We start from the raw sequence: 17,748 nt of genomic DNA, 5'->3' as shown, positions 1-17,748 counted from the left end.
TCATATAAAATCACTTCTGTTACCGTAAGCTCTTTAAAACATTCTGATAGGCATTTATTTTTTTTACCCATTCAATGTCTAAATTATTAAGAAAATAGTCCATATTTTGAAGAATAGAAATTGTAGGGCAGTTCAAGAAGAGGTGGGTCATTTATCCCAGTTTTCTGTGTGGGAAGATACAAAGAATATATTCCAGGTGTACAGAGCTAGGTTTTTTTAAAATGGTGATTTGTACAGTGGGTATACAATAAGTATGTCTGCTTGGATTTGTGATACAGTTTAACAGTTAAGGAAAGTTAATTCTTTTTTATTAGTGTTCATCCTACTTTTTTTGGGTCCCCAACTCACTTTACTATCTGGTTAAGATTAATGAATTTCTAATTTAGATCTACTTTAATTCCCTAGATTAATCAGCTTTCTTTCACATTAATAACTGCTTTGGACAAAATTTATTATTTCTAAAATTTATTATTTCTAATTGGCCTTCTAGAAGAAGCAAAATAGAAAGGAGGGGCTTATTATTATAAATATTCTGAGTGTGTGCACTTTGGGTAAAAAATGGAGAATTTGCAATATTGTCAGGCAACATTGTCCTCTGCAGTCTTTGATCCTGGTCCTCAGCGTGAGTGCTGTGTACAGTTTGAACCCAGAAATGAGCCAAAAGGATGTTTCACTACAAAATGTCTGACTAAATAATGTTGTGATTCTTTAAATGGGCCAGAGACAAGCTATACTACTAAGAGTGCATTTCTCCCTTATATGACCTATGTATATGTCCATATCATACAGTAATTAGGATTTATTGCCTGTAAGACCTTACTTTTATCTTGATTCCTCTCTTGGTAGATGGGCTTGAAAAGATATATATTGTCCTTTTTATCCTCATTTGAGAATGCATGCTATTAGTACCTGTGGCAGATTTGAGTTCATGATAAACTGTACATAAATAGCTTTTTTAAAAAGGCTATAGATATTAGTATCTTTAGATATTTGGGATACCAGTTTTAGAATAGAAAGGAAGTTCCTGGAAGACAAGAAGGGTCTTTTTAGGTTATCCACAATCAACAGAGCTACAGAACTGTTCTGCTTAGAGTAATTCACCAGGTTTATAGCCCTTAAGTTTCATTGTGGCCGTACCAATGTCTGCAGCTTTTGCTATGCCTTGTGAATTAGAAGCAAAAGGAAAAGCATTACTGACCCTTCTACTTTATATCTTGTGGAACAATTGATAATGAGAATTGTTTCAGTTAGATGGGGGAGGGGGGAGAATCTTCTGTTTGCTCTTCTGCTACAATTCTGCCATCATATTTTAACCATAGAGAATTCCCTTGTGATTGTGATGGATGTGATATAATAAATATGTTGAAAAGTTCTAAGGCCATCAAAATACTGAATTCACAATAGGTAATTAATACTGGAGTGCATTTGCATGGGTGCTGAGGTGTCTGTGTTTATATTAGGTCCATGTGTTCTGTGCTCTGAGCAGTGTTGTCATAGTGCTGTGTGTAAACTGTGCTGTGTCAGGAATTGGGGGATTGGATGGGGCTTTCTAATATGGTTACTATTTGTGTTAAATTGTAAATGATGATGTAGTATGGGATACTGTGATATTTTACGTGATCATTGCCTTTTCTGCTGTACAATATGACCCTTCTCATCTCTCTCATTCATTTTGCATGCCTCTGCTCACTTCTGTACAGCCACAGTTGAGGCTATTGAGGCTGAAAAAGGTACGATCAGAGTCCTTGCGCTGGGCAGAGATCTGTGGTGTGTGGGTGGGCATCAGAGAATGTCCTATGGGTGTGTTTTACTCCTAGTTTGCACAGCCCAAGATGAATCAGACTCACTGACTCATCAAGTTTAATAGTCACATTCCTCTTTTTTTTTCTTTTCCTTTCTTTTCTTTTCCTTTTTTTAAAAATTTTTTTAATTACAAGGACCAATTTCCATAGTGATAATCTGGTTTTTCCCTTTTCCAGTATTGTGCACAACCAGCATTTACCATTCCTGAATTCTTTAGAGTGCAGCATGTTATGCTATATTATTATAGCATTTGAAGTGCAAAGAAAGGTCTATTCTACATTTTGCATGTTTCTATGCTATTTAGATAATTTTTTCCCCAAATGAAACCCCCTCTAGGTATAGGTTTGAGTTGGTTTTTACTCGTTTTCAGTAATTCACCTGAGAGTACAGGAGCTGTCACTCTGATTTTTTTTTTTTTTTTTGCTGTTTGGCCTAGAGTTTGCTGATAATATTTATTCATATATATCATATGTTGGCTTGATATAACATCGCTAAATGCTTTGCTGCCCCAACCATTTATTTGGTTCACATGCACAGACTTTGAGTCCCAGGAATTGCACATATTATAAAGCAACCAGATTATAACCAGTGGTATGGAAATCTTTTGTATGTACAGTTTAATAGTAGAAAAAGCATCATTCCAGATTAAGTGAATGAGAAATTAAAACAATTGGAGGAGGACTGTCATTTACTTTGATTTGGGTTTCCAAAGAACATGCAGTGAATGGCCATTGAATTAAGGAAGACATTTCTTAAAAATATGAAACTGAATGCTTTTTACTATCAGCCAAATACAGATCTAACTCCTGGAGGCATTTCCCACCTTTTTCATTTCATTCTGGTGGTGATAGGGTGATGATACCTTGACCTCCAAGATAGTTCTGATCTGCTAAATTTTAACATACTTTGCCTCTTTCTCCTCCCAAGCCCTTGGTACAGATTTGTATGTCAAGGTTAACCTTGTTTAGCCTCCTCACTTGCCCTTACTCTTGTTGCTGCCTTACTGTGATAGTCACTGGTGATTTTAAGGTCTGAGGTAGGAGAAACTTGGTATAGTAGAAGTCAGACTGAGACCCTGAGACCATTGCCTGTAAGTTAATTTGGGGGCCAGGGAAGGGTTATTTTTGTGAGTTCTCTTTTAAAAGCTATGCTAACACTTGTCATCTATGAAGCTATTGTGTTTATATTTAGGTTTAAAGATTTCACATTTTAAGGGGAAGTCTGGAATGGGGGTAGGATTCAGTTAAAATAAGATTTAAATATTGCTACATACAGCTAATTTCTTTCTTCTTAAAAATCATTATTTATGTTTGTGAAATCTCAGAAATGTTTTTCTATTACTGACTTTCAAATTTGCATTTTGTTAAGCAATACGAGGATTCTCTCCACCACATAGAATCTGCAGTTTTGAAGAGGCAAAGGGTTTGGATAGGATCAATGAGAGAATGCCACCCCGGAAAGATGCTGTACAGCAAGATGGTTTCAATTCCCTGAACACCGCACATGCCACTGAGAACCACGGGACTGGCAACCATAGTGCCCAGTGACCCACGGCTTCCCAGGGACTCTCACATCTCGGGCCCCAAATGGACAGATCACCCCCAGGATCTGGAGGGGTCGGCCAAGCTGACTGTAAATGTCACAGTCCCTCTGGAGAAACCATTCTGCTTTTTGAGACCCCAACCCCCTTCCTGGATGGAGGCTTGAGGGCCCTGGGACATGTGGTGATATCTGATAAGATTGAGTCTTCGCTGCCAAGGTGGAGAGCAGTGAGCAAGGGGCTTGGGGCAATTTCCAGTGGAGGGCAACTATACCTCCATTTATGCTTGTGGTTCACACATTTAAGTTTACAAATGAGATTTCTTTTCCCCTCAGTAGAATTAGATTTTGTTTTTTAACCATGACTTCAAATGCAATCCTAAGAGCTAATGTGGACTTTTTTTTCCCCCCATGAAATGTCTTTAAAGGATGAATTAGCATGGTCTTAAAATACATTTCTGAGGTTACTAAGCTGTATTTTGAATTATGGGCAAAATGCTGAGAAAACCAGTTGGCATTTATACAAATGCTGACCTCAGGTCTATAGTTCTTAAATGTGGCTAATTCTGTAATATAGTCTTGGTATTTTTCAATTATGAATGCATAACCTATTTCTAGGCAGACACTCTTGAACACAAATCCAAAAACTAATTTAGAATCTTTTTTGCCCAGATCTTTTGAAATTTACACCCCAGAGATTTAAGAAGAAAACCTCTAAATTTCAAAATTATGAAGAATTACAGAATTACTCATTTAAGGTACTTTAAAAGAAGTTTGTACATTGTCAAAGTAAATTTTAATTCAAATCATGTCTGTAAAACTTGACGTATTTTGTGTATGCATGTTTTCATTTTGCAAATATTTAATATATAGACCTATGATGTACAGGTACGACATGTATAGGTTACCTAGATGTTATGAGAAATTTTAGTTTATTGTGAGTACTCAAGTTGCTTAAATAGCCACCAGGGTGATTTGCTGCTGGCTTTCTATCATTTTTATGTTTTGATGCAAAGGAAATTTTAAAATGTTCTGGAAGTGTTTTTGATTAAGCAATGCAGCATAGAAGCAATGGTTCTGTTCAATCATTCAGATATTAGTGGAAGCATAAAAGTCAAGATTGCATGTTGAACCTTTTCTTTTGATAGTTACAGAACTGCTTGGTTAAACTAAATGGAACCATGTGCTAATTTTTCACAATTATTGACCTGTATTGATTGCCACTGTAGTTTGGTATTTCCCTTTACTTTGGTGGCCTGCTTCCCTCATGCCCTGGAATACAACTCAGAGCTCCAGGCAGCGGAACCATTTATTGTTTTGTTTGCCAGAAAGTGCACCCTGTATGGTCTCCTGTCTAAGTTGGAAATATTATGCATGTGCAGGACTATTCGAGTATTTTATAAACAGTAGCACACAATAAATTCCATGCATGGGCCGCTGCTCCTATCTCTGTGTTGGGTTTTATTTGGAACATGTAGTCTGATTTGACGTCATGCAAATCAGAAAATCCTGTTAATAGGTCTGGGATATAGCCTTCAGAGATTATCTCGTGGATGGTTCATGGTAATTTGATAAATTGAATTCTTGTCTTCATAAATTTTCTTTTTTTTTTTTAACTTTGGTTACATTTGTCTTACATAAGCATTAATAACTGAAAACTAGAGTACTTTGGTGCCTATTATAGGCCTCCTAAATCTAATATTTAAAATCATTATTTCATTTAACTTTTAGTTGAAAGAAAATGTTACTATGTAGAGTTTTATTATAGTAGTATTGGGAATTTATTGGGTGTTTTAACAATAAGAGAAAGAATATTCATGATACTGTATTTTCTTGCCATCACGTTCCTTTCTTTTCTATAATCAAAATAAGAATGAAATTTTGCAAATTGAGGGAAATTAGGATATTGCTCAACATTTTTTAATATAATCATATAGTGACTTAACAGTTTTCAACAATAATTATAAAAGATGCACCTTACAAAGCATTCATTTAATTTGAACTGTATATACTTGCCTTATTCCAGGTAGCAAACAGAACTCAAATTGTTGATTATTACAGCTTGCAGTTGCTGTATTGTCAGCTTGCATACATAGCAGTCCTTGAACTATCCTTAATGCTACTGTGCACTGCATACCTTTAAAGGTTCTTTTGGATGTTACTGTTTTATGAAAACTCTGCATCTCTAAATTAAGAGCTTAACTAGTATATCTGAGGATATACTAGTTCCTCAGACCTTAGGTCCACCACTGGGATTCTTGGGTAAACATAAAACATCATTAACAAACTAGGGTTGATGGTAAAGATTAAAAAGAAGAAGAAAGTGAGAGAAAGGAACAGAATGCTGAAAAGTGGTATATAGTAAGAGTGGTAGAAAAATCACCCAGTGCCTCACAGACCACTTCCTAACTGTTGAATAAGAACCTCTTTCTAGTCCTTCTTCGTAACTGTGCACCACAGAAGTGTTTTTTAAGGTTTCACTATGAACCTTAGAAACATTTTAAGGCTTTTTAAAAAATGTAACTTATGATGAAAGCAAACTGAAAAGTTCAGATCTTTCTAAATTGTAAATTTGAATGTCTACCAAAGCTAGTAGTAGTGATGGTAAAATATAAATTAATATCCAGTATCAATTTTTTCTATATATTATATCCCTTTATATTCAAAGATGACACTTCTGAGTTAGAGAAGGCCATCTCTGACTTCCTGTGCCTTCTGCAGTTTAGCCATCATTCACAGAACTCATAACCTTTAAAAGTACTGTCAGTTAAATTTGAAATAGGCCTGAAATCTTTGCTTAAAATGAATTGCTCCTGTTTTACTCAGGATTTTTGCGTATTGCTACTGACTTTCTTTCCTCCACAGCTATTCTGAATAATATGTAATGTTTCATTGTATCCTTAACACTTTTACTTTCCCTGTGTGTAGTTAATTTCTACAGTTTGGTGCTCCTTTAGAATCCATCCTCTGCATCTATTCATATGTAAATTTTTGATTTGCCACATTCCAGGACCTCAAATTGACTGTAAGTTGTTCTGTTCCTCAGTTCAGTGATGTTCACAGAGGCAGGTAAGTGACATAGCTAGGACCAGGTATAAGCAGAAAGTCAGGTCTTGCAGTCGTGTAGGACCACTGCCCTTCTGGTAGACTCTGGAGCTTGATAAGTGAAAAGGAGCTCAGAATGTGTAATCAGGTTCCCTGGATCAGCATTCATTGTAGGAAGGAATAAGATGTATGAATTCATTCTTTTATATTTTCTGTTCCTAGAAATTGTGTATTTTCAGCCAATAATATTTTGGTTTTGTTTACTCTATTCCTCTATTTATTCCTCTTTTGAAATAAGTAAGTGAAGTGTGCCTGATGATATTTACTCAGAAAGTACCTTGCTCTCCTTTCAGAGAAAGTGAATTTTACAAATTAATTATTTCCCCTACAATTGATTTCCTTCTGTACCATTAAATGACCATTTGTATTCTTCTATCTTAGGTATTATATTTTGTTTAAGCCCAGATTAATCATTGTTGAGTTGTGTTTGAGCAGTGTTTGTTATACTTAAAGGGACTTTGGGCTTGGGTTAACTCATCCTGGGTCTGGATTGACATCCAGAACTCCAGGAATTCTGTTGATCTGAGCTAGTGCCTACCTTTCCAACCAAATAATGACTTCTGAACTAATCCCAGGATTTTTGTTTTTGTTTTGTTTTTAAATTTTTTTTTTTTTCCTCTGACTCTCTGGGCTGAGAGCAGAAATGCTGCCTTAGTGAGAGAGGTTCAGGAAGCAACAGGTTTCATCTTTCCTTAGCCTGCCTAGCCTTTGGTGAGTTTGGGAGTGTTGACAGAGTTCTTAGCCTTCTTGGCAGAGAAGGAAGGTCAGAAGGAGAGAAGTCCACGGGCAGAGGGCCAGGTCTCTCCTTACCTCGTTAGGGATAGCGTTGTCTGTCTGGTTGGCAGGACACACCTAATCACAGAGCCTCAGCATTTCAGCAGTTTGCAAAGGGAAGTGATATGAGGGGACAGCTGCAAGTCAGCTACAACCTAGATAGGAGGAGGTGAAGCATTTACTTCACTTGGAAGAAAGAGAGAAGGAAGGAAACCGAGGGCTTAGCAGGGTAAGTTGCTTTTCCATCAAACCATCTGCTTGCTTAGTTTATAGTTGAGTAAAACATTTATCACCCCTGGGAGTGTTAATCACTGATTAAGCAGCCGAATGTGCTTCATAATAGCAATATTCTCAATATATTCCTCCTTTTCTCTTTCTCTTTCCCAGCTCCTTCTAAGATCCCCCAATGACTAGAATCATTTCCCCCTTTCCCTACCTCTCCAAAGGGTGAATTAGAGAAAATTAGATGGTCCTTCCTGTTCTGGAGATAGTGAGAAGGTAACTGGTTTGGGTGAAACTTGAGGCTTTTGGTGATGAAGGAGAAAAATGGGAGACCTGGTCTAGGAATAAGCTAATATTGGAGGGAATTTGGAAATGAAAGATAAGAGTTTTTCTAGACCGTGCAGACTGTCTCCTCTTTAGTCCTTAGTGTTGGTGTTTTCTCTCTTACGAGAATAAATTAGAGCCCAAGTTATTGGGGATGGCTAGAAAAAAGTTGAAGCGATTCCTTGTAGGTGAGGTAGACTCTGATATCTGCAAAATTCTGAAAGCTTATTATATATAATTCCTTCCAGCTTCTCCCTGTCCTGTCTGGTTTTTTGCCTTCATTTCTCTCAGTCCTATTCCTTTCCCCTCAAACTTGGAGGATCCTGGGGCTCATTGCAGGGAAGTTAGAACCAGGGAAGCTGGGTCTGGTCCTAGGGTACACAAACTCAGATATGAACCTCATGTAGATACAAATGCACCCTTCTTACCTTACCTTACTCTACCTTCTTCCTAGAAATTTAGTTCATTTGTATCATTAACCTTCTCTAGACACAGAGGAAACTATCAAGGATTCATCACCACCACTCCTCCCCAAACTGATCTCTGCACTTCCCAGCCAGTTCAGCCAACCCCCCAGAGAGCCAAGAGTTAATCTTCCATTGGAGAAAGACGTCTTTGGAAAGGCAGATTGAGTTAGGAAGTACATTTCTGGTCCTAATTGGCTTCCATTGCAGCACAAAAGCTAGTTGAACATCAGGAATATATATTTATTATTACTGCTGGGATTTAAGACTCTTGACCTACCTCAAATCAAAGATAATTTTTCTCTATATCTTTCAAGAAAGATTAATCCATTCTTTCAAGGTTCAAGAAGGTATCTTGCCTAAAGAGGCTGGGTAGCTAGAGCAGAGGAATGCTTCTCAAGTTGCAGTGATTTTGGAAATTGGATGAGAATGTGTAGTGATTAAAAATGGAAAGAAGGAGCGCCTGGGTGGCTTTGTCAGTTGAGTGTTCAGCTCTTGATTTCAGCTCAGGTCATGATCTTGGGGTTACAAGATTGAGCTTCAAGTTGGGCTCTGCACTGAGTGTGGGGTCTGCTCAAAATTCTCTCCCTCTCCCTTTGCCCCTTCCTGGCTACTCAAACAGGCTTGCTCTCTTAAAAATATAGATAGATAGATAGATAGGAAGGATAGATAGATAAATGAAATAAAGCGTATATTTTTTAAAAGTGGAGGAAGAGTCAGGTCAGTTGTTGGAAATGGCGTACTCAGGTGTGAAGGCATCCTTTAGTAAAGGGACATGACCCTTAAATCTTAAAATAATCTATCACCTTGAGGTCTAATTTCTTCTGTATTGGCGAGAATGTAGAAGATATATGCAGATAAGCTTAGCTATTCCTGTTCTGTAGACTCTGAAAATATCCATTTATCTGTGGGATGAGGGGAGAGATTACAGGGGTACAGTGAGAGGATGAAAGAGAAGTACAAAGGAAAATACAGATTAGTTCCCTCATTAACTAAGGACAACAGTTTGCAAGAGCCATGTTGTAAAATAATAGACTTTTTTAAAGTTTTCATTTTAATTCCAGTTAGTTAACATGCAGTGTTATATTAGTTTCAGGTGTACTGGGTGATTCTGGGAAGTTTTTGTTTGTTCTGCCACTTACACCTCAGCCGAATGATGATTCTTGGAGTTTTTTCCCTAACAGATCTGGTCCAGAAGGATTAAATGTCAGACTATTTTTGGAACAAAACCTGATCCCTGATTTGTACTTTAATAGTTACCTTATTCACAATAAAACCAATCACTGTTAGCATTTTTATCCTCTACCATTTTCCTGTCCCTAGAGGCAGTTAATCTGAGGGTTAATAATTTTTTAGCTTCCCCGAGATGCCTGGGTGGCTGAGTTAGTTAAGCATCTGCCTTGTGGTTATGATTTCAGGGTCCTGGGACTGAATCCTGCATTGGGCTCCTTGCTCAGCGGGGAGCCAGGCTGCTGCTTCTGCCTACTGCTCCCTCTGCTTGGGCAGGCACTTGCGCGCACACTATCTTTCTCTGACAAATAAAATCTCTTTAAAAATAATTTTTTAGCTTCTCAATCTCTACAGATACCTTTTTTTATTTTTTAATTGAGCTGAAATTCACATAACATAAAATTAATCCTTTTAAAATGAGCATGTTATGTCATACATTCACATTGTTACGCAACCATGACCTCTATCTAGTTCCAAAACATTTTCACCATCTCAAAAGAAAAATCTATAACCATTTAACAGTCACTCCCCATCCCTCCCTCTTCCATCCAGCCCCTGGCAGCCGTGAATCTGCTTTCTCTTTGGATTTACCTTTTCTCAATATTTCATATAAACAGAATCATGTAACGTATGATCTTTTGTGTCTGGCTTTCAGTTAGCATAATGTTTTTGAGGTTCACCCACATTATAGCATATTATTAGTACTTCATTTCTTTTGATGGTGTCCTATCTGAGAAATTGCCAAATCCATATTATGACACTTTTCCGTATGTGTTCTTCTAAGACTTTATAGTTTTAATTCTTACATTGATGTTATACTTAATAATCAAACTCATACCATTCTATTTCATTAATTCCTAGAGTGTTCCCATCTACAGTTCTATGCTCATGCTCTTCTCTGTGCTTAGAATTCCTTTTTCTGTCTCCATTTATTCAAAGTATTACCATCATTAATGGGTCTGTTCTGACTGCTCTATGCTTTATAAAGTTGTCTACAGCTAACTAACTGAGGAGACTCCTTCTGATCTGCTTTAGTTTCACTTTTCTTACAGGATTTATATACTGCCTTATATTATAATTTACATTTGATCCCTCTTTAAGACATTTACATATTAAGTATATTTTGTGTATGTTTCCCTTATAATATTTTATAAATGATTATATGTGTTTAGCAATAAATATTTTTTGAATAAATGGATGTTTTTATTTTTCCCAATATAGTTCCTTTTGTTTACTCATTCCTTTGGGAAGGAATGGGAGAAGACGAGGAGGGAAAGGAGAAGATCAGAGTTCCTCCTAGGTAGTGGGTAGATAATGGGATTAGTTCTACTTTAAAGCTCAGTTCTTTAGGAAATTTTCCTCATAATTTGCATAACTTGCTTTGACTACATAAATCTTAATATTGTGGTGCTGATTTTGTATTGCATTTAATTTCTACTTCTGGGCTGAGTGCTTAAAAATGTGATGATAGATCTTCTAAAATGAATGTTTTATTTCCCTAGCTAGGTGAGGTTGACTGATTCTCCAAATAGTTGGTAGTTTTGAACAACCAAAATTTCTGTTGCTTTTTCCTCCCTTATTTTAAGTTGATTTTTTTTCAATGCATTAATAATATATGAATATATTCTTAGTATTCAAGAGTCAAACATTACAGATAAGTCTAAAGTTCCTTTTGATTAACCCAGTTCCTATCCCATTATTTCTTTCCCTCCGAGTTAATCATTGTTATTGTTTTTTTTTTTTTTAAGATTTTATTTATTTATTTGAGAGAGAGAGAAAGCATGAGAGGAGAGGGGTCAGCGGGAGAAGCAGACTTGCTGCTGAGCAGGGAGCCCGATGTGGAACTTGATCCCAGGACTCCAGACCTGGGCCAAAAGCAGTCGCTTAACCAACTGAGCCACCCAGGCGCCTCTGTTACTGGTTTTATATGAGCCCTGCCAGACCTTTTTCTATGCATTTACTTATATACATAGTTTATATTTCATGTAGAACTTCATATGTGATACATATATAATTATGTTGATATACAATTATTTTCCTCCTGTTTTTTATAACTGCCTGTGATGATCAATCATCAGTAGATCCTAAGTAAATCTTACTGATAGCTAGGTCTGAGAGACTGTAATGAAAATTGAAAGGTCAAACATATGAAAACACATTGTACTTGTCTAGCTTGCAAAATTTCATTCTATATCTGTTCTACATATAGTCCCAGGTATCAGTGGACAGCCATGGCTCCAAGATCCCGGCAACGAAGGCACAAGAAACCCCCTTCATCGGTGACTCCCATGGTTGTGACCCCACCCACAGTTGTGACCTCTGTGCCTCTGACCCTCTCAAAACCTGACCCTAGCATTGATGCACTTGGCTTCTTCTCCTTGGAGAATAATGTTCCTGGTCTATCCCAGCTAATCCTTCAAAAGCTAAACATGAAAAGCTATGAAGAATACAAGTGAGTGTCTAGCTCTGTGGAAGAGTAATATATTATCTCTGGGAGAAGTGATTTCAGAAAGCAAGAAGGGAATAGAACTTGGGGAATATGGAGCATTTACAATGAGGGAGTTTCTCATCCTGACTTTTGCAAGTTTTATTACTATAGAAGAAATATAATATGCTCATGTGAGAAATAGTGGGAATAGATGGAAATATATAGGAAACAAGGTATAGGTCATGAATGATTCTGGAGATACTCTTTTTCCTATTGCTACTTCTCCATGCCATTTCTGCAGGTTGGTGCTAGATGGGGGTGCTTCTGTATCAGGCTTTGGATTTCGATGTCTTCGAGAAATGTTCCAGAAGATGGAGGACACATTCCAATTCTGTGCTCACTGTAGAGCTCTTCCTAGTGGCCTTTCAGACTCCAAGGTCCTGCGGCAGTGCAAGAGGTGACTAGTTGGGGGCTAATAGGAAAGTCATCCAGAAATCATCCTATTCTAAGACTTCATTGCAGGAGGAAAGGTCTAAGAGTTTTCAGAATAACTTTGGGCTCACTTCTCATTTTGTGGGATCCAGACCACAGAAAGATTAGAAAAGGACTGGGCTCCTGTTTACTTTGGGTGTTAGGGAAAGTCAGACAATGGTCCAGTAGTCCCCCTTATGTGCAGTTTCAAGTTCTACAGTTTCAGTTATGTGTGGTCAACCACAGTCTGGAAGCAGATGACCTCCTCTGGCTATTATCACAAAGTTAATAGCGTAATGCTGAGTCACAGTACCTACGTCATTCACCTCACTTCATCTTACCATGTTGGAGGCATTTTATTTTATCATCTCACATCACAAGAAGAAAGGTCAGTATAGTACAATAAGATACTTTGAGAGAAAGACCACATTCATATAACATTTATTATAGTATAATTATTTTATTATGTTATTGTCATTAATCTTTTACTGTGCCTAATTTATAAACTTTATCATAGGTATGTATATGCAGGAAAATACATAGTATATATAGGGTTTGGTACTGTCCATGAGTTCAGGCATCCACTGGAGTCTTAGAACATTTTCCCTGTGGAGAAGGGAATAATCTGTATAATCTACTGTATAATTTTCTCCACTTCCCTCCTCTTGAGTATTCAATGGATAAGATCCTGTCTGTTCTGGGGAGGTTGGGGTTGAGTCACACCTGTGATAAAAGGGCAGCTGCAAACTCCTAATGTTTTTTTTTTTTTTTTTTCTGTAAGGGATGTAAAAAGTGTGTTGTTCCAGATACAGACTGAAGTGTACTCTGACCCAAGAGAATAATTACATTCCTAGTCTCTCATGCCTCCTCTGCCAAATGTAATCTCCAAAATTGGTGCATTAGCTCTAACTCCTCTCCGTACTTCCCTACTCAGTGATCTTTCTTCCTCGATATAGCAAGTGTCAGTTCCCTTCCCTAGACATCCCCCAATCACCTTTGAGGTGTAGGATCATCTATTTCTGGGGCTAATCTTTCAGGTGCAGAAATGTCTATTACTGTGGTCCAGAGTGCCAGAAGTCAGACTGGCCAGAGCACAGGAAGGTTTGTCAAGAGCTGCGTCTGGTAGCTGTGGACCGTCTCATGGAATGGCTTCTAGTCACAGGTGAAGTGGTGGTGCTGGAAAACTCTGTCACAGCAGTCATAGTTGGTTATACTTGGAAAAAGATAAGAACGCATGTTGTTATGAGGAAAACATGAGAAACTCAGTGGGGCAGTCCTGGTCACAAGTAGGAAGAGTAAATTTTGGAAAGAATACTGAAGCCAGGAAAGGTTTAGGTCACTCTTATCCCTTCTTTCTACAGGTGCTTTTGTCCTACCTTCAGGACCTTGGCCATGCGTGGCTGAAGTTGTACAGGGTTGGGATACCTGGTTTTCTATGCGGCATTTACAGCTAGAAGCTACACTGGATGCTGTACTAGGTAGTCATGCCATGAACACCCTGTGGGCCAACGTAGGACAGCCAAGGCCAGACCCAGATGTCCTGCGGGGCTCTTTGAAGCGGCTGCTGACAGATGCCCTATCACGGCCCTTGACACTGGGCCTTGGGCTTCGGGCCTTGGGGATAGATATTGGGAAGACTGGGGGAAGCACAGTGCATGTGGTTGGTGCTTCCCATGTGGAGACATTCCTCACTCGCCCTGGGGACTACGATGAGCTTGGCTACATGTTTCCTGGACACCTAGGCCTCCGTGTGATCATGGTGGGTATAGACGTATCTGCTAACTTTATACAGAGCACCTCAACTTCCCCCCTGGAACCTGGCACAGTTCAACTTAGTGGCCATAGGGGCCTCTATCATGACTTCTGGGAGGAACAGGTAGAGACTGGACAGATAGCCCATCCAGATTTGGTGGTGGCATTCCATCCAGGTAAGAGTCATTCAGGGGAATACTGGTTGGCTTTTCAGGGAATTTTCCATCCTGATTCTTATATCTCCTCTATTTGGAACCCCATTCATTTGGTCTGATTAAACATACTATGATGACAACCTTGGTTGATCATTAGCCATACATGCCATACCTTGGTTCAGAATTTTCCACTGCAGAACCTGGGGTGGATGGTGGTGGTAAATGAGCACTGGAGGTGAGCAAGGTGAAGGGATGGGTGGACACAAAAAAGTAAATTGCTTAGGGTCTACCTCAGCCTTTCTCTTCTCTATATCCATTTCTGTTATTTTTTTCCCCATAGGTTTTCATGCTTCCCCAGATTTGATGGAGGCTTGGCTGCCCACCCTCCTGCTACTTCGTGATTATGAGATCCCTACATTGATCACTGTTTACAGGTTCCAACCTCTTCATATTTGTGATACCTCCCTCCCTCACTCATACCTCTCTCTGTATAGATGAGCTCATTTCTCTCCCCCTTCCTCATCTTCTGTCTTCTGGTGAGGATTTTCTTCCTTTCCAATCCCCTTGGAACCAAGTCCTATGCTAGTTAATCTGGTACTCAGTGAGACATTTGGGAGAGAAGGATACCCTGGCCTGTCTAGCCTTAGGTAATTTGGGGGATTACTGAGTCCAGAAGTATCAAGTTCTGAGGAATTTCTCTCCTATGTCTCTCATAATTAGCAGAGCAATTTCTTTTTTCCTCTCTCTTTTTTAAAATCTGTCTCCTATAGCCATCAGGAGTTGGCGGCTTCTTTGCAGATTCTGGTGGACCTGGATACACACGTCACTGCCTATGGAGCTAACCCTTTCGCATCCCTCAAACCTGAACAGGTCTATTCCAACCCCAACAAGCAACCAGTATACTGCAGTGCCTACTATATCATGTTTCTTGGAAGTTCCTGCCAGCTGGATAGGACGCAACTGGAAGAGAAAGTAGATGGTGGGGTTTAAATAGCTGAGGCAGATCCTGACCGGACTTTTAGAAAATTGGGAGGTTGTGATGAAAGTACCCTGCTGATGTCAGGTTGTTGCCAACCTTGAATCCACTATATTTTAAACCTTGGCGACTTGTCTAGGTAAAGAATCTAAGCTGAATGAGAGTTCCTATATGATTTGACTCTTTTCTAAGAGATTAGCCACAAGTAGCTTCCAGAGACAGGATTCTAGATTTAATGTGTGGCAAGAAGCCCTAGAATCACTCTCCAGAGCCTAGAATTCCTGACATTTTCCTTTGTGAGAAAGTTGTACCTTTTGACTTGAATCAGATGCTGCCAAGGAAAAGAATGGCACCTTCTTTTTTCTGGAAAAAGACTTTCTTATCCGGCAATCTGGGCTGAAAAATGGAGAGGTGTTAATGACTTTAAGTGGTACAAGAATAGGCAATAGAGAAGTGGCCAGGAACATGAGAGAGATTGTGAGGATTGGCATATTGTTCTATTTCCTGGCCTTTTCTAAGTAAATATCTTATTTTCTTCTTGCTTGGGGCCTTCTAGCCCTAGAGCAGCTTTTTGCCTTGTGTTGTATTTAAATATTCCAGGGTAGGAGCACCTGGGTGTGCAGTCATTGTTGAGTTTCTCACTCTTGAGCATAAACTCTGCTCTGGTCACAATCTCAGGGTCATGGGATTGATCCCTGCATTGGGCTCCATGCTCAGGGAGAATCTGCTTGATATTCTCTCTCCCTGTCCCTCCTCCCCTGCCGCTTGTACTCTCTAAAATAAATAAATCTTCCAAAAAATTAAAAATAAATATCCCAGGGTCTATTGGACTTCAGTTGAATAAACTGGAGTTATTTGTCATTACCTAGTTTATACCACAATAAACTCAGATTGGGGCTTCTTAAGTTACTTGTTTGTCCTATGTCCTATTCACTGGCAAGTATTACTTGTCTAGTCAGAATACCTCAAGACTGGAGGTTTCTCTCTTGCCAAAGGAGTGATTAACACCAGCTCTCTGTTTGGGTCTGCTACTCTGCCACATCATATCTCATGCCATCCTTCTCTTACCACATTCTCAAAATTAGGATATTCCTTAAGTATTCGTTCCTACAGCCTTGCCATGACCTCAGCCTCCCATCCCTAACCTTAACACACACATATATATACTTATTGCCAGTCTGATAGGGGTAATGTTAGAATTCATGTGTTCTGGGGTACCTAGGTGGCTCAATTGGTTAAATGTTTGACTGTTAATTTTGGCTCATGTCATGATCTCAGGGTTGTGGGATTGAGCCCCATGTTGGGTTCTACACTGGGCATGGAGCCTACCTTTAAAAAAAAAAAAAAAAAGAGTTCAGTAAAAACCTTTGCAAAGTTGGAGGACTCACGCATTTCAATTGCAAAGTTTACTACAAAACAATGGTAATCAAGACAGTGTGGTACTTGCCTAGGATAGACCTATAGATATAGATAGATATAAATAGATACTTATATAGATAGATATAGATAGAGCTATATATAGATATAGATAGATCAATGACATCAAATTGATATGCAATAAATAAATTGAGAAGAAATAACATTTATGCACAATTGATTTTTGACAAGAGTAATAAAACAATTCAATGGGAAAAGAACAGACTTTTTAATAGCTGGTGCTGGAACAACAGGATTCCACATGCAAAAGGAGGAAGTTGGACCCTAAGTTCTAACTAAGAGAATTTCTTCTTAGTTAGAGAACTGAGTTCTCTCAATAGCAACTGAAAAATTTAATATAGCATACTAACCAACTAACCAATGTTAACATCAGTTAGTTAGTTGGTGAGCTGAAGTTAGTTTTCAATTCAGTGAAATTATAATATTAAAAAGTTTATTCTGAGGTGCCTGGGTGGCTCAGTCATTAAGCATCTAAGCATCTAACTAACTAGTCAGTAACTAACTCCAGTCCAGCTGAAGTTGGACCCCCCCCAACACACACACAACACACAAAAATTAACTCAAAATGGATCAAAGACCTAAAACTATTCAACTCTTAGAAGAAAACATAAGGGTAAATCTCTGTGAAGCTGGATTGGGCAATGGCTTATTAAATATGATATCAAACCTATAAGCAACCAAAATAAAAATAGATAAATTAGGCTTTATCAAATTTAAAAACTATTGAAAGGACACCATCAAGAAAGTTAAAAGAATGTAAGAAAATATTAGTAATCCACATATCTGATAATGGACTTATATCCAGAATATATATTAAAGAACGGTCACAACCTAACAATAAAAGAACAAAAAAATCCAATTACAAAATAGGCAAATATCTGAATAGGTATTTCCCCAAAGAAGATATACAAATGATCAATAAGCATATGAAAAGGTGCTTAACATCTTTAGTCATCAGGAAATAAAAGTCAAAACCACAATGAATTAGCACTTCATCCATTAAAACAAGGATAATTAAAAAGAGAAATAAGTTTTGGTGGTGTAGAGCAATTGTAACCCTCATACACT

At 38.3% G+C, this 17,748-nt stretch overlaps 2 protein-coding genes across 8 annotated transcripts in view; both read left to right on the top strand.

The window, feature by feature from the left end:
- The window catches only part of PPP3CB (protein phosphatase 3 catalytic subunit beta), a 55,312-nt gene extending 50,524 nt beyond the window's left edge, over window positions 1-4,788 (top strand). For 3 of the 6 annotated variants that reach the window (XM_044239782.1, XM_044239781.1, XM_044239783.1), the window contains 2 exons: window positions 1,701-1,730; window positions 3,172-4,788. In XM_044239782.1, coding sequence (XP_044095717.1) covers window positions 1,701-1,730; window positions 3,172-3,350 — 209 coding nt within the window. In that variant the 3' untranslated portion in view covers window positions 3,351-4,788. The remainder of the gene's footprint in view (window positions 1-1,700; window positions 1,731-3,171) is intronic. The other 3 variants (XM_044239785.1, XM_044239787.1, XM_044239786.1) reach the window with 1 other exon arrangement.
- Window positions 4,789-5,858: 1,070 nt separating this feature from the next.
- Window positions 5,859-15,942, top strand: MSS51 (MSS51 mitochondrial translational activator). 2 transcript variants are annotated; one of them, XM_044239789.1, is made up of 7 exons: window positions 5,859-7,450; window positions 11,671-11,913; window positions 12,191-12,346; window positions 13,398-13,522; window positions 13,722-14,288; window positions 14,608-14,701; window positions 15,038-15,942. In XM_044239789.1, the coding sequence occupies exons 2-7, from the start codon at window positions 11,693-11,695 to the stop codon at window positions 15,255-15,257; spliced, it is 1,383 nt and encodes a 460-aa protein (XP_044095724.1). In that variant the 5' UTR covers window positions 5,859-7,450; window positions 11,671-11,692; the 3' UTR covers window positions 15,258-15,942. The 2 variants fall into 2 exon arrangements, with proteins under 2 accessions (XP_044095724.1, XP_044095723.1); XM_044239788.1 differs by lacking the exon at window positions 5,859-7,450 and having other exon boundaries at window positions 11,358-11,913.
- The last annotated feature ends 1,806 nt before the right edge of the window (window positions 15,943-17,748 follow it).

This window comes from Neovison vison, chromosome 2, assembly GCF_020171115.1.
Source record: "Neovison vison isolate M4711 chromosome 2, ASM_NN_V1, whole genome shotgun sequence".
In the NCBI taxonomy this organism is placed as follows: Eukaryota; Metazoa; Chordata; class Mammalia; order Carnivora; family Mustelidae; genus Neogale; species Neogale vison.
The sequence above is the reverse complement of the archived record's forward strand: the minus strand, read 5'-3'. Positions and strand labels throughout refer to the sequence as shown.